This window comes from Dromiciops gliroides, chromosome 4, assembly GCF_019393635.1.
Source record: "Dromiciops gliroides isolate mDroGli1 chromosome 4, mDroGli1.pri, whole genome shotgun sequence".
In the NCBI taxonomy this organism is placed as follows: domain Eukaryota; kingdom Metazoa; phylum Chordata; class Mammalia; order Microbiotheria; family Microbiotheriidae; genus Dromiciops; species Dromiciops gliroides.
Genome location: NC_057864.1, coordinates 255,203,899 through 255,220,171, shown reverse-complemented (window position 1 = coordinate 255,220,171; position 16,273 = coordinate 255,203,899). Strand labels below are relative to the sequence as shown.

The 16,273-nt window shown below is 46.9% G+C and overlaps 1 protein-coding gene across 2 annotated transcripts in view; it reads right to left on the bottom strand.

Annotated features, from left to right (window-relative positions):
• Window positions 1-16,273, bottom strand: part of MDFI (MyoD family inhibitor) — a 29,572-nt gene that overhangs the window by 13,057 nt on the left and 242 nt on the right. Inside the window, exons 1-2 of one of the 2 annotated variants that reach the window (XM_043962884.1) lie at window positions 14,365-14,400; window positions 13,806-13,916 (exon numbers count right to left, since the gene is read on the bottom strand). In XM_043962884.1, the coding sequence (XP_043818819.1) occupies window positions 13,806-13,905 (100 nt within the window). In that variant the 5' untranslated portion in view covers window positions 13,906-13,916; window positions 14,365-14,400. Of the gene's footprint in view, window positions 1-13,805; window positions 13,917-14,364; window positions 14,401-16,273 lie in introns of those variants that run through there. The other variant, XM_043962885.1, reaches the window with a different exon arrangement.

Here is a 16,273-nt window from a genome sequence, read left to right as displayed (position 1 = left end):
TGGCGCAGTGGATAAAGCACTAGCCCTGGATTCAGGAGTACCTGAGTTCAAATCCGGCCTCAGACACTTGACACTTACTAGCTGTGTGACCCTGAGCAAGTCACTTAACCCTCATTGCCCTGCCAATAAAAAAGAAGAAGAAGAAGAAGAAGAATGTAAGGAGAGGCACTGTCCTTCTATATGCTTGTATTTGTATCTCCAGCTCTTAGCATGGTGTCTGGCACACAGTAAGGGCTTAATAAATGCTTATTGTCTACCTGCCAGTTCTGGATGAAACTAAGGCTTTTGTTGTTATGGCAGGTGAAAATGAGGCAGGAATAGAAGTCTGGGGAGAGGTAAGACAAGAGAGAGAAGGAGCTGCAATGAAGAGGAAAGAGATATGTGCTGGAATCAGAAGAGCAAAGTTCAAAGCCTGTCTCTGCTGCCTCCCATCTGACAGATTCTGAACAAATTACTTAATCTCTCTGGAGGCCTCAACACTAACCTCTAAAAAGAGGGGATGGGGTAGCCGCATCTAACTTGAAATCTCTGATTCTGTGATCCCTCACCCAAATTTCTTCAGCGTCCTCCTCAGTCCAGGCTAATAACCACTGGATTCAGAGGCTTGGCCATGAGGCCTGGACATCCGAGAATCACAGAATGGGGAATTTCAGGGAATGGGACCTTAATAAACCATCCAAGGTGCCTCATTTTACAGAACAGGAAGCCAAGGCCCAAGGAACTGAAAGTGATTTGCTTAAGGTCACACAGGCGGCAGACCTGAGATGTCCTGACTCCAAAATGAGTCAGTCAGTCAGTCAGTCAGTCAGTCAACAAGCATTTATTAAGTGCCTACTATGTTTGTTCTATGCTAAGCCATTGCTCTTTCCACAACATCTGATCTTGAAACCTCTTACCTAGTCTGGATTCCTTTCATGCTCACAGGAAGGCGTCAGCCAAGGAGCCGAAGAGGGCTGTGCAAAGGAAGCTTTAGGAGAGAAAACAATAGAAAACAGGCTTCGGAAGTGCAATGGGGAGGAAGGTCTCTAGAAGAAATAGCAAAGGACTGCTGACTGAGCCTTGAGGAAACAATACAAAGAGCACAAAGGGATATTGTCCCTAACACCTCTAAGACATGGGAAGTAGAAAGGGAAGCCTCCAGGAAGACGGGATGAGCAAACAAGAGTGTTGCCAGAAATGGGGAGAGGGCCCTACGACCTTGATTCCAGGTAGACAAGGGACAGCTTGCCTGAGGAGGAATAGAGTTGAAAAGAAAGTGAAAAATAAAAACGACTAGAAAAAAAGAGACATTTTCATGAGTCTCCATTTTTTCTCTTCTCTGTCTAAGAGATGTGATACTGCACTCATTTCAAGTTTTCTAAAGCTCCTGGCTATGACAGGGGGGAAAATTCAACACAAAAACTACTTCTCTGCTTTGATGTTCCAGTGGCTTGTAACGTTAGCTGTCCAGAGGGAGGGGTGGGTGGGGAGCAAGGTGCCACGGAGCACAGAATCATGAAGCCCTAACTCCCTTCCCCAGGAGACGATGTCTCAGGAAAAGACTAGAGCCTTTCAAGATCAGCTACTTTCAGGGGCAGCTAGGTGGTGTAGTGGATAAAGCGCTGGCCCTGGATTCAGGAGGACCTGAGTTCAAATCTGCTCTCAGATACTTGATACTTACTAGCTGTGTGATCCTGAGCAAGTCACTTAATCCTCATTGCCTCCCCCCAAATGTTGAAAAGAAGATCTGGTTTTATCTTAGATGGGGAAGATGAGGCCCAGCTTGCCCAAGGTTTTGCAGGTAATAAATAGCAGAGCCAGGATTCAAACCCAGGTCCTGTGACCCCAAATCCTCAGTGCTTTGCCCACTTCTTTTTTTTTCTTAAGAATACTTTTCATTTTCACATTCCTGTCATTTCTGGACATGCCCTCCTCCCCCAATCCCAGAATTGAGACAATCTTTGTTGGAAAAGAAAATTTAAGCAAAAACAACTGATAGTGTCTGCATTTCATAATAATAGCTAGTATTTATACAATGCTTTTCAGTTTACAAAGCGCTTTACAAACATGATCTCATTTGATCCTCACAATAACCCTGAAGGTAGAAACTACTGTTATCTTAATTTCATAGATGAAAAAACTGAAGCAGATAGGGATGGAGTGACCTGTCCAGGATCACACAGATAGGAAGTTTCTGAAGGGTAGATTTGAACTCAGGTCTTTATCATTCCAGATCCAGTACTCTATCTACTGCCTCTCCAGCTAACAATGCATGCAATGTGTTACCCTGGTAGTATCCCCGCCACTCTGGGGGTATGATTCAAGACGGATGCTTTGCCTACTTCTAACCTGTCTCAGCCCCTGCCTGATTATTTTTCTACCTGACCCTCCTATCCCATGTAGGTATCTCTTCCCATTCTTACTCCCTTTTATCTGCTGTCTTTCTCCATTAGAAGACAAGCCTCTGGGGCAGCTAGATAGCGCAGCAGATAGAGCACCGGCCCTGGAGTCACAAGTACCTGAGTTCAAATCCGGCCTCAGACACTTAACACTTACTAGCTGTGTGACCCTGGGCAAGTCACTTAACCCCAATTGCCTCACTAAAAAAAAAAAAAAAGAAGAAGAAGAAGACAAGCCTCTTCAATATTATAAAGACAAACCACTTAGGGATTCTGATCAACACAAAACCAACCACAATTCTTGAAGATTCATGATGAAACCCGCTGCCCATCTCATGATTAACAGCTTATGGACTTAGAGTGCAGATTGAGGTAGATATTTTTTTACATAGCTAATGTAGGATTTGTTTTGATTGACTATACATGTTCGTAAAAGGAGTTTTGGTTTTCTTATTTTCCCAATAGGGAGTATGGGAGGTGAGAAAGAGAAAATGTAGATCTGAAAATAAAATGAAATTTCATGAAATTTTTTTTAACAATGTAATCTCCTTCAGGTAAGAGACTGTCTTTCTTTTGCTTATATTACTATTACCAATACTTAACACAATGCCCAATATGTAGTAAGCATTTAATAAGTGGTTTATCTAATATAATCTTGCTGAGAAGTAGTAGCTAAAGTTTCAGAGGGCCTTCGTTCAAATTCTACCTCTGGGGCGGCTAGGTGGCACAATGGATAGAACATTGCCCCTGGAGTCAGGAGAACCTGAGTTCAAATCTGGCCTCAGATACTTGACATTTACTAGCTGTGTGACCCTGGGCAAGTCACTTAACCCCAATTGCCTCACCAAAAACAAACAAAAAAACCAAATTTTACCTCTGTTACTTACTAGCTCTGTGACCTCAGACAAGTCTCTTAACATATATTATTCTTAGCTTCCTCATCTGTAAAATGAGGGAGCTAAACTAGATGACCTCTCAGGATCCTTCCCACCCTAAATCTGTGACTGTGTCATCCTAAGTTCCCAAGCATTGAAAAAACCCTTCCTTTACTAATTACTACATAACCTGGGTTGGCTAGAAGTCCAGTTCACTCCCTTTCCACATAGTTAAAATTGTCAGCCTCAAACTGAATTAGAAAATCCATCTTTAGGTGATACTCCTAACTTGACCATATATGTGTGTGAGAGGAGTTTGGGGTTTCTTGTTTTCTCAATGGGAAAATGGGAGAAGGGATAGTGGTAAGGGGAGAATGTAGATCTGAAAATAGAATAAAATTTAATTTTAAAAATTCACTTTGTTGGGAAAGAATCAGTTCATCAATTGGGGAAAGGCTAAACAATGTGTAGTATATGACTGTAATGGAATATTATTATGCTATAAGAAACAATGAGCAGGATGCTTTCAGAAAAACCTGGAAAGACTTACATGAACTGATACAAAGTGAAGTGAGCAGAACCAGAACACTGTACACAGTAACAGCAATATTTTACAGTGACCAACTGTGAATGACTTAGCTCTTCTCAGCAATACAATAATCCATGACAATTCCAAAGGAATCATGATGAAAAATGCTATTCACATCCAGAGAAAGAACTGATGGAGTCCAAATGTAGATTGAAGCAAACTATTTTTCACTTTCCTCATTTTTGGTGGGGTTTTTCTTGGTCTGTGTTTTCTTTCACAACATGACTAATATGGAAATATGTTTTGCATGATTACACATGTATAACCTATATCAAATTGCTTACCATCTCAGGGAAGGAGAGAATTTGGAGATCAACATTTTTTAAAATGAATTTTTAAATTTATTTTTACATGTAATTGGGAAAAAAGAAAATATTTTAAAAATTCACCCTGTTCACCAAGCCACAGAGGGTTTTAAATCTTCAGTGAAAGAGAGAGTATTCATGAGAATGAAATCTTGGATCTTAACAGAATTGCCAAATCACAGAATTGGAAGAGACCCAAGAAACTGTTGAGTTCAATCCATCCCTGACCAAGAATCCTTTCTAATACATCTCCCAACAAGTGGCCGTTTAGTCTCTGCTTGAAGACCTCCAGTAAGAGGAGACCCATTACCTCCCAAGACATCCCATTCTACTTTGGGATGGCTCTAAATGTTAGGCAGCTATTACTGACATCGAGCCTAAATCAACTCCCCTGTGACTTCTTGCCATTGCTTCTAGCTCTTAGCTTGGCCTGTGGGGACAAGAAAATAGGTCTTGTTATACTCCTTCTGAAGGACTGTCCTCAGTTCTGAGCACCTCATTTTGAGAAGGACATTGGTTGGGGGAGCTAGGCAGTACAGTGGATAAAGCATTGGCCCTGGATTCAGGAGGACCTGAGTTCAAATCCAGCCTCAGACACTTGACACTTACTAGCTGTGTGACCCTGGGCAAGTCACTTAACCCTCATTGCTCCCCCCCCACACACACACACACAATGAAGGACATTAATAAAGCTAGAGAATGATCAGAGAAGGGAAACCAGAATACTGAGTAAACTGCAAAACCCATCACAGAAGAATGTATGAGTTGAAGATACCTAAGGGAAGATTTACTAGCCCAGAAAGCTTAGAAACAGCATATTAATAGATGCAAAGCTTAGACGGACCTTGAACAACATCCAGCCCAACTCATACAAGAGGATGCCCAAGGTCACACCGGTAGTAGGCATTAGAGATATGATTTGAACCTAGGTCTCTTTGCTCCTGAAAGAGCCAGTGCGCTTTTGATTGTACACAGGTGCTTCTAAGATAATGGTATGATGTCAAAAAAGGATTGGGCCCAGAGGATGGATCTAGGAACAATGGTAAGAAATGGCAAGGAAGCTGATTTAGGCTTGATGTCCAAAAGAGCTGCCTAACATTTAGGGCCATCCCAAAGTAGAATGGGATGTCTTGGGAGGTAATGGGTCTCTCCTTTCTAGAAGTCTTCAAGCTGAGACTAAATGGACACTTGTTGGGAGACACTGTAGAGAGAATTCTTAGTCAGGGATGATTTGAACTAGACAGCCTCTTGGGGTCCTTCCAATTCTGAGAATTGGTGATTCTTTTAAGATCCAAGATTTCATTGCCATGAATACTCTCTTTCCTACTGAAGATCTAAAGCCCACTGTGGCTTGGTGAACAGTTTTATGAGTTGCTATAGCCAAAATAATTAGTCATTCAGCAGGCAAAATCCTGGTGATGTCTTTCCATACTTGGCTAGACTAGACTTTAGACAATAGACACATGGGACCTACATCCATCATGGGGCCTGTACCCAAAGCCTTTCCAACTTCAAACGATAGGATGCCCCAAAGTTTGTATTCTCTTGGCATGTCCTTGGAAAGTCCAAGGTCATCTCTATATCCAGATAAGGTATTAGGAAAGACTTTACTGTCTTAGAGGGGATGGTTAAATATCGTATTTAAATACAGGATGGTAGCATGTGAGTAGCAAGAGCCTTGGAAAAGAAATCAAGATGGGTTTCAGTCTTGGTTCTGTCACTGACTCAGTGGGTGAGCCCTCCATTGTAAAATGAGAGATTGTGTGAGCTCCAAGGTCCCTTCTGGTGCTGACATTCTAGGGTCTATGAGTCTACAAGAAAAGAAAGAAAAGCAAAGATGGTCTGGGGCCAAAAAGCACATACATGGGCAAAGAGCAGAAAAGAGAGAGACTTTTCAACTCCCCAAAGCTGCTGTCTACTAGACTGAAGCAGGAAGGTGGGGGTAAACCTTGGGTACAAAGGTCCCTGGGCGGAGATTTGCAGAATATAGATGTAGATGTGAGTTATTAGGAATAACCATCTTCAAAATGGGCCCATTGGAAGAGTTTGGGCAAATCCATCTCCCATCTCCACACCTTTGCACTGCTTGTCCCCACCCCCCACCCCACATGCTTGAAATGGACTCCACTCCTCATCTCTACCTACTGAAACCTCTGGTTTCCTTAAGACTCAACTCAGGCATCACCTTCTACATGAAGCTTTTCCTAGTTCCTCTGCTCCTCCCAAGATTACTTTGTAATAATAATAATAATAATTAAAAATTATAATAATAGCTAGCTGGGGCTGCTAGGTGGCACAGTGGATAAAGCACTGGCCTTGGATTCAGGAGAACCTGAGTTCAAATCCGGCCTCAGACACTTGACACTTACTAGCTGTGTGACCCTGGGCAAGTCACTTAACCCTCATCGCCCTGCAAAAAGAAAGAAAGGAAGGAAGGAAGGAAGGAAGGAAGGAAGGAAGGAAGGAAGGAAGGAAGGAAGGAAGGAAGGAAGGAAGGAAGGAAGGAAGGAAGGAAGGAAGGAAGAAAGAAAATGATGTCTAGGATTTATTAAATTGTTTTTCAAAAAAATGTAAACAGGGGGGGTGGCTAGGTGGCGCAGTGGATAAAGCACCGACCCTAGATTCAGGAGTACCTGAGTTCAAATCCGGCCTCAAACACTTGACACTTACTAGCTGTGTGACCCTGGGCAAGTCACTTAACCCCCATTGACCCACAAAAAAAAAAATGTAAACAGTCTGAAATGGAAATTCTTGGTTTTATATTGAATCCTCTGTGTTGTGCTGTGTACATGGAAATGCGCTCACTCTCTCTCTCATCTTTTTGTATTTAAGTTCAAAACAAATAAAAATTTTGTTTAAAAAATATCGTGGTTTAAAACCAAAAGACATCAATAAAATGTTAAGGGAAGAAAAAGAAAATCACAGAAGAATGTATCTTTCAGTGCTGGATGAGGGAAGGATGGAAGAGAAGAGCAGAGGAAGCAAAAGCAATGGCAGAGTAGCTTCTTTCAAATAGCTCTAAACAACCACCCAAGAAGTTAGAAATGGTTTTGATGGTTGATAAGAAATCTCTGGCAAAAGCTCTTGACGTAGCATCAGACCTGATATTACAGGAAAGGAACTAATTCCAAACTAAAGATTGGAGATGAAATGGGGAGGGGGGGCATTCTAATGATCAGATGCAGCATCATGGGAGTGAAAGATGATTTGTAGTCAGGAAGTGTCAAGTTCAAATCCTGCCTCAGATGATTACTAGCTGTGGGGCCACAGTATAACCTCTCTGGTCTTCACTTTCCTCATCTGTAAAATGGGGATAATAATGTTTGTCCATGCCTATCAGATGAAATGATGAATGTAAGGTGCTCCACAAACCTTTAAACACTATATGACTATCAGCTATGATTACTTTATGGTCTTATTAAGGTCAAATGAGATGATGGTTATAAAGGCACTGGGCACTATATATTGTGATTGTTGTTGAGTCGTTTCAGTTGTGTCCCACACTTCGTGGCTCCATTTGGGGTCTTCTTGGCAAAGATACTGGAGTGATTTGCCATTTCCTTCTCTGGCTCATTTTACAGATGAGGAAACTGAGGCAAACAGGGTTAACTGACTTGCCCAGGGTCACACAGCTAGTAAGTATCTGAAGCCGGATTTGGACTCAGAAAAATGAGTCTTCCTGACTCCAGGCTCTATCCACTGAGCCACCTGGCTGCCTGAGCACTATATATAAATGTCTGTTGTTATTGGCAATAACATTATTGTGTCCAGGTTAAGCAGTTTAATTGGTCTGAGGTGGTCCACTGGCATAGGTTAAGATATTATTGACACTGGGGGGCAGCTAGGTGGTACAGTGGATAGAGTACCGGCCCTGGAGGACCTGAGTTCAAATCTGGCCTCAGACACTTAACACTTACTAGCTGTGTGACCCTGGGCAAGTCACTTAACTCCAATTGCCTCACCCGAAAAAAAAATTAAAATAAATAAATCGGAGGCCTGGGGTTGAATTTCAGCTCTGGCACTTACTATATTTATGACCTTGGATAAGTCCTCCCCCCTTTCCTGGGGCCCAGCTGCCTCATCTGTGAAATGAGGAGGTTGGACTCAGGGGTCTTTAAAGTTCTTCCTACTTCTAAATATATGATCCCTTACAGCACCCATAGTTCTCATCTCTCACTTTTTTTGGCTTAGCCCATATGGCCTTGGCTTGTCAGTGATATATTTACAGAGACTATATATCTTACATCCTCAACTACACTGGAGATTACTGGAGGGCAGAGATGGTGTCTTCTACTTCCCAGAATCCCCCACAGAACCTATCACTGTGCACACAGTAGGCACTCAAGGGCCATCAGAGAGCAGAAGGTCAGTAAGCAGGAAGGACTCCTTCCTTCCTTGCCACCCTCCCCAGGTCTGACACAATTGTGAGTCTCTTACCCTTTCTTCCCCTGCTTCTCTCCATCTGCACCATTCCCCAGCCAAACTGAAGGATTCCCTGCCTTACAACCACAGCCCCACAGCTCCTTCCTGCCTGCCTCTGCTGGGCATCTTTCTATGCCTGAAGTGCTGTCCTTGCACCCCACCCCCATCCCTAAACCACAAACCACTGTTAGAAGCCTTCGCTAATGCTTTTCCTAATCACTACTCGATCTATTGCACTACATGTGAACCTTGAATTTTATATCAAAACTCTATGATGGGGCAGCTAAGTGGCACAGTGGATAAAGCACTGGCCCTGGATTCAGGACAACTTGAGATTAAATCCGGCCTCAGACACTGGATACTTACTAGCTGTGTGACCCTGGGCAAGTTACTTAACCCTCATTGCCCAGCAAAAAAACAAAACAAACAAAAAAAATTAACCAAAAAACAAACAAGCAAAAAACCTCTGTGATATACTTAGAGGTAGCTGCTGCTCAGTAGATAGAGTGCTGGGCCTGGAATCAGGGAAGACCTGATTCAAATCCAGCCTCAAACACTTATCAGCTGTGTGAGTCTGGGCAAGTGACTTAATCTCTGTCTGCCTCAGTTTCCTCAGTTGCAAAATGGGGATAATAACAGTCCCTACCTTGAAGGATTGTTGTGAGAGTCAAACAAGATAATATTTATAAAGTGCTTAGCACAATCCTGGTATTTAGTTTTTGTTCTTCAGTCATGTCCAATTTTTCATGACCCTATTTGGGGTTTTCTTGGCAAAAATACTGGAGTGGTTTGCCATTTCCTTCTCCAGCTCATTTTACAGATGAGGAAACTGAGGCAAACAGGGTTAAGTGACTTGCCCAGGGTCATACAACTAGTAAGTGTCTGAGGCCAGACTTGAACTCAGGAAGATGACTTCAGGCTGGGAACTCTATCCACTTTGCCACCTGTTTTGTAGGCGATATATAAATGCTTATTCCCTTCTCCCTTCCCCCTTCCCCACATTTATTGGCTATTATTTTTTCTTACAATTATCTATATGCGGGCAGCTAGGTGGCGCAGTGGATAGAGCACCGGCCCTGAAGTCAGGAGTTCCTGAGTTCAAATCCGGCCTCAGACACTTAACACTTACTAGCTGTTTGACCCTGGGCAAGTCACTTAACCCCGATTGCCTCACTAAAAAAAAAAAAATTATCTATATGCAAGTCCTAGCTCTCTACTGGTCTAAAAGTTTCATGAGTGGGAACTGTGTCTTTTCTAAACTATGTGCCTGAGTCTGTGTGTGCTCTACATACCATAGGAATTGAATAAAGGTAGAAATGGTGGAAGAGCCCCAGTAGTGAAGGGACAGATCAGAGAATAGGATCACAAATGCCTACTGGGCAGAGGTAGAGCTCTGGGATAATCCCAAGAAGGCCTGAGCTTGTGAGGAACCCCAGTGGTGCCAATGAACATCCTAATTATTAAATACAATTCTTTTTTTTTTTTTTTTTGGTGAGGCAATGGGGGTTAAGTGACTTGCCCAGGGTCACATAGTAAGTGTCAAGTGTCTGAGTCCGGATTTGAACTCAGGTCCTTCTGAATCCAGGGCCCGTACTTTATCCACTGTGCCAGTTAGCTGCCCCTATTAAAGACAATTCTTAAGAGAATCTCTGTTTTATGGCCCAGCCAGACTTAAGGCTCAAGTCCAGGGGAACTGGAAAATATCCCACATAGAATGAGGTCTGAATGGTCTTGGCCTTCCAGCCTGGTCTGAAGCCTGCCACTCCCCAAGAAGCTCACTGGGGACCAGAGTAAAGACTGGGAGCCTCTCCCTTGAGAGGCACTAAATAGGATCATAGATTTGGAGAAAAAAAGGGACTTTGGAAAGGAGATGGAGGGGTCTTCTAGTCCAGCTTCTTAATTTGACCTTGTGCATTTACTCTGAGGCCCCAAAATAATAAGTGACTCACCTAAAGGCGGCACCAAGATTTGAACCCAGGATCTTCAACTCCAAAACTAGTACTCCTTCCAATATGCCACAAATAATAATATGTTCAACTTTAGGGATTTCCTCACAAAAATCCTATAAAGTAGGTGGGTATTATTTACTGTTCTCAATTTATAGATGAAGAAACAGAACCTTAGAGAAGTCAAATGATTTGCCCAAGGCCATACATCATCTAATGGGGGCAGAGCTCAGGTCTTGCTCCATTGCTCTTTCTATTATCCCATGAGGCCTTGGTGTGTCATGCAGTTCTGCCTATGGTCTACCTCAAATCTCAACCTGCTGTATTTGGAGTTGATCACGAGCTGGTAGATCGGATGTTAGTGCCTCTCGATGCTAGTGACTCTGTCTTCTCTACTTCCTACCTCCTATGTTCCACTTGGAGTATATCCGTAGAAATACCCATCTCCCTTTGGGTCTGAACTTGAACCTGGGTCTTAGACTAGTACTTTCCCAACTATACTATACTATGCTGCTTCTCAAATTCAGGAAAGTCCAGACATTGTTTGGAAGCATGGTCTGTGGTCCTGAGATTCTAACCTGAAGGAGGAAGGCTGGGACTGTAGTCTTGGGAGGATGGATTCTGGGTACTGGGAGGGTAGAGGATTGGGGGAGATTACCCACCCAAGAAATGGAAATCTGCCACCCCCTTCCAAAAAAACCATGGAGAAGTCCTGAGTCCTTCTCGTTGTTCCTTATAGCCCTTGGCTAATTTCAGAATAAGAAAAAAGGAGCGTCTACTTGGGGTGGGGGTGGGGAGAAGAGGGACCTGGGATTGGATTCCTTGGCTGATTCAGGGATGGGGGATGGGGTGAGACCCAGAGAACCAAAGTGTTGGGGCCAGTGTTTTGTCAGCCCTCTTGGGCGTGGGGGATTCTGGTCCGGGATTCAGGCGTCTGTGGGGTTTTGGCCGGGCCTCCTGCGGTTTGGGCTTCCTGGGCAGCTTGTTCGTTCTCCCAAGGCTTGGGCAGGCATCAGCAAAGCCAGCCCTTGTGCTATGAAAGCAGCATTGTCTGAGTCCATCTGGGGCTTGGGGAGGGGGCATATTTGGTTATGGGGGGAGAGGAAGGTGGGGGTAAAGGGGAGGACTGTGGTCTGAGTGCTTCAGGTTGTGAATGTTGGGCCCCTGGTCCCTAGCCAGCCAGCTTCTTCTTCTTCCTGCCACCAAGTAAGTGGAGAATGCAGCTGAGGCCAGATGTGGGGGTGGTCAGAGAACATGGAGAGATGGAGGGAAGGGGAAGAGGGCATTAGAGTGAAATGTGAAGGGGAGTCAGAAAGAAGGGAGAAGTGGAGAGTGATGGGGTGCTGGGAAAAGGAAAACACAGGGCAAGGAGAACAAAGGGGGGAAAAGAGGAAAATGAGAGGAAGGGGGACAGAGATGAGTGGAGGACAGCTAGTCCCAGTACTTTGGCTAAGAGTTCTTCCCAGACTGGGAACCTAGAACTAAAATATTCTTCATCTTTCTCTTCTCCAGACTGAAGAGGTCCAGTTCTTCAAATCTCTGTCTCCTAGACTACTTGACTAGGGATATGAGAGGCTCCCGTTAGAGGGCCCAGGGAGAGGCAGAAAATCACAAATTAGGGGCTTCAGAAACGATCAAGTCATAAGTTCACAGGACTGGGAGCTGGAAGGAACCTTCAAGTTCAGACAGTTCAATCTCCCTGTTTTTATAGATGGAGAAACCCAAGCCAACCCAAATCACACAGGTAACAGGTCAGATTTGATCTCAGATCTCATGATGATAGTGATGATCTCATGATCCAGGATTCTTTCCACTATACTAAGCTTCCTCCTCAACCCCCTCATTCCACACAGGAGAAAACCTGGGAGCCGATGCAGGGAAGTGACTTGCCTAAGGTCACATCTCCAGCTATTGTCTGTCACTGCCAAGCCTAGAACCCGGGTCATAAGATCCCCAGGCCAGAGTTTACTGAAGAGAAGAGAAAGGCGAAAGTATTAAAGTGGCGCTGAGGAAGGAAGGGCAGGAGGAGGATTCCTTCATAGAAGTGGGGAAGTGGGAATAAAAAGCTTTGAGAGGAAAAATTAGATCTATATCTCTTCCCCACCCCCCACCCCCACCTCAAAACCGGCCTTTTTGAGGTTGAAAAAGCCCCACCAAAGAATCAGACCCATCCTGCCCACTGCTCCCTGCTCTGCTCTCCTCTCCCTCAGGTCAACTTAGAAGTGGGGCAGCAGGTCACAAGGGCTGTGGGACAAGGAATGTCCCCATTTTGCAAAACATCTGTTCAGGGAGGGGCGCCAGGAGTGAGAACTGGTGGTGGGGAGGGCTTATTTGCCGAGGAGTAGAGGTGCAAGCGAGGTGAGGGAATGGTGGGTTGTGGCCGGGTATGAGAGGGCGCGTGGCCAGGGGCGGGGGGGGAGGGGGGTGTTAGGGGGGAAGACACAAGCAGACGGCCCAGGGAGCAGAGGGCAAGGGCGAGGGGGCGGGATCCTGGGGCGGCTAACTGCGGCGGCCGCCTCCGGGAGGCGAGGCAGCGAGAGCAGACAAAAGTTTTCGAGTTTTCGGGAATAGCTCGGCTCTGGAGGGGCGGGGGAGGGGAAGGGAGAGCCAGAGACTGACTCTCTCTCTCTCTCTCTCTCTCTCACACACACACACACACACACACACACACACACACACACACACACACACACACACACACACACACACACCAAGGTGTTTACACTGGACGGGCACCGCGGGGACAAAAACCGACAGAGAGACGCAGGAAGACAGACAGAGGCAGAAACAGACAGAGGCACACAGAGAGGTTTTAGTATCTCTCTCTTTCCTTTAGAAGTGTGCGTGTGTCTGGGGAAGGGCGGAGGGGGGCGGGAGAGCGCTGTAGACTTGGAGAGAGCCTGGTGCCGCAGGACCCCAGCCCTCCCTGAGATCCTCCCCGGATTCCCGCCACCTCTCTCGGAGCCCACAGTTTCCCAGCAAAACGAACAGTCAGTAGGGAGCTCTTGCCGTCCAGCCAGGCTTCTAGTTGTCCCTTTCCACGCCTCCCCTTTGCCTCGAAACCCAAGCCCCTGGACCTTCAGCTCCGTCGATGTCCTCCAGACCTTGGTCCCTGGTCTCCAAGAACCTCTCCCCAACACACACACACACACACACACACACACACACACACACACACACACACTCTTCTTGAACTCCCCCCCACCTCCCCCCCACTGAGATCCTACCCCACCTCCAAAGCTTCATCTTCCTCTCGTGCTTTCCGCGCCCCCCCCCCCAGTCATGCCTACCTGAGGCTGAGTCCAGGATGGGACTGGGGGGCCGACCCAGCCTGGGGTCTCCATAGGACGCGTCGTGGTGTCGGGAGAGCGAGCCGTTCACCTGGGACATCTGCCCGGGACCTGCAGAAGACCGAGCTGGAGCAGGGGACGGGGAAAAGCGGACGTCCCATCCGACCCCTGTTCTCCTCTTGCTTTCCCCCGATTCCCCCACAGAGCCAACCAGCCGCTTGGGGACGGAGATGGGGAAGAGGCGGGTGGGGGGCGCAAAATGCCCAGGAGGGCGGGACGCGGTTTTCAGACTGTCAGCACTCCCTTCTCCCTTTCCTTGTCCCCTGCCTGAGTCAGTGGCAAACTTAACTAGACTTTATGAAGCTCTGGGTGGCCACCCCAAAGGGCCAGTGTCAGACTGGGGACTTCCTGGCCATGGGCGCCCAACTCTACTCCCCACCCAGAAGTTTGGGCAGCCAGCCTCCTTTCTTCTGGTCCATTTTCACTCCCTCCCCCCTTCTTTCTTCCCCCTCCTCCCTTCTATTCTCTTTTTAATCTCCCCTTTCCCTTCTACTCTCACCTCCTTCTTTTCTCCTTTCTGTCCCTTTCCCCTTGCCCTTCTTCTTCTTCTTCTTCTTCTTCTTCTTCTTCTTCTTCTTCTTCTTCTTCTTCTTCTTCTTCTTCTTCTTCTTCTTCTTCTTCTTTCTCTCTCTCTCTCTCTCTCTCTCTCTCTCTCTCTCTCTCTCTCTCTCTCTCTCTCTCTCTCTCTCTCTCTCTCTCCCTGTCTCTCTCTCTCTCCCTGTCTCTGTCTCTGTCTCTGTCTCTCCCTGCCTGTCTCTCTGCCCGTCTGTCTGTGTGTCTCTCCTCTCCCTACACTCTTCTCCCCCCCTTCCCCCCTTACATCTCCGCAGTCTATGATCTTCCCCCACCCCCACTTGCTTTGCTGGCTTTCCTGGGACGATTTCCCTTCAGGGCCCGGTTCGGCCCCCCTCCCTCCGCCCTCTTCCACGGGTCTAGGACCGGACACGTCTGTGCGCTGGGCCGGCCCCGGCCCGGTGGTGCCCCGGGCTCCCACAGGAAGCTCCACTAGGTCCGTTTCCTCCGCGCTGCGGAGAGAGGGGCCTCCGCCCCCCTTCCTTCTCCCCCTCCACTCCAACACACCAGTCCACCACCGAGTCTGGGAGCTGAGCCCGGATGGGGGAGGGGGCTGGTCGCTTTCCCCTTCCCCCACTCAACGAAAGTTTGCAAAAGAAAAAGTTGGGAGAGAGGAAGGGAAAGGGCGAGGGGGAGTAATGGAAAGTGGGGGAACCACCTAAAGAGAAAGAGTAACTTTGGACTTCTCTCTGTGGGGCATTTGTTCAGGTAATTCAGGCTGCTAGACGATCCTGACTACGGGACGGGGGTATTTAGGATATTGTAGGTTTAAGTGTTTGAAATCTGTGACTGAAACACCCCACTCTAATTCCCCTCGAGCCCTGGAAAGGATGCTCAGAGGTTTGGCCGGGGGGGGGGGGGGCGGAGGGGGGCGGCAATAACGGAGTTGGACTGCAAAAATTCATCAAGAGACAAAGGGAAATTTCTTCAATGTGGCCCCCACTCTCTTCTCCCTCGCCAGTCTTTACCTCTCACATACACCCTTACCACCACCACCCCCACTCTCCAAGGGCTCTAAATAGAGATCTTTAATTCCCGCTACACGGACGGGCTAGGGGAGATGGAAAGGGAGGGATGGACAGGTCTACTACACTGGTCCTTAGGTCAGTCACCAATGGAATCAGCAACGAAGGTTTCTTTAAAAGGAATGGGGGATGGGGGAGAGGCAGAGGGAGACCCAATAGTTTAGTCTGGTTAAAACTCGCTGAAGAGGAGGTTAGGGGTGGAGTGGGAGAGGGACCTTGGATGGGGTGGGGGAAAGGGAACCAGAAGAGTAGGTTAGGGAGAGGAGAAGGGTAAGAGGGTTCTTTCTTAGGAGGGGATCTAGCTGAAGAAGGGGGCCGGTGGTGGAGCACATCTGGAATTGTGAGCTGGACCAATCCCCTCCTGGGGTGCCTTGGGTGGGGAGGGGGAGGAGGGGAGAAGGGTGTTTGGTGAGGTGGCAAAGAGGAGCATCGGTGCCCTGTAGGTCTGGGTTAGTGTGAGGACCGACTCTGGGTCAGTGTGACAGTCCGGCGCCTCTTGGGAGGGGTGTGTGAGTGTGGCGATGAGCGACACTCCCCATTCTGAGACTGAAGAGGCTATTCCGGCTGGGTTAGTTGGCAGACGGAGGCGTCCTGTCACTCACTATAGGGTGACCGTCTGGAGGCTCCGACACACTGGGGATTGGGGGAAGGGTGGAATCAGGTCTTCCTTCGGTTCAGCACCTCGTGTACTTAATTATAGTAGCCTACACCTCCAGACTCCCAGACTTCAGAGTGCACTTAATTAGTGAGTAGGCTCCTAGAATCAATCGCTCACCATTACCCTAACTTGGAGAGCTCCAGTTCGCCTCG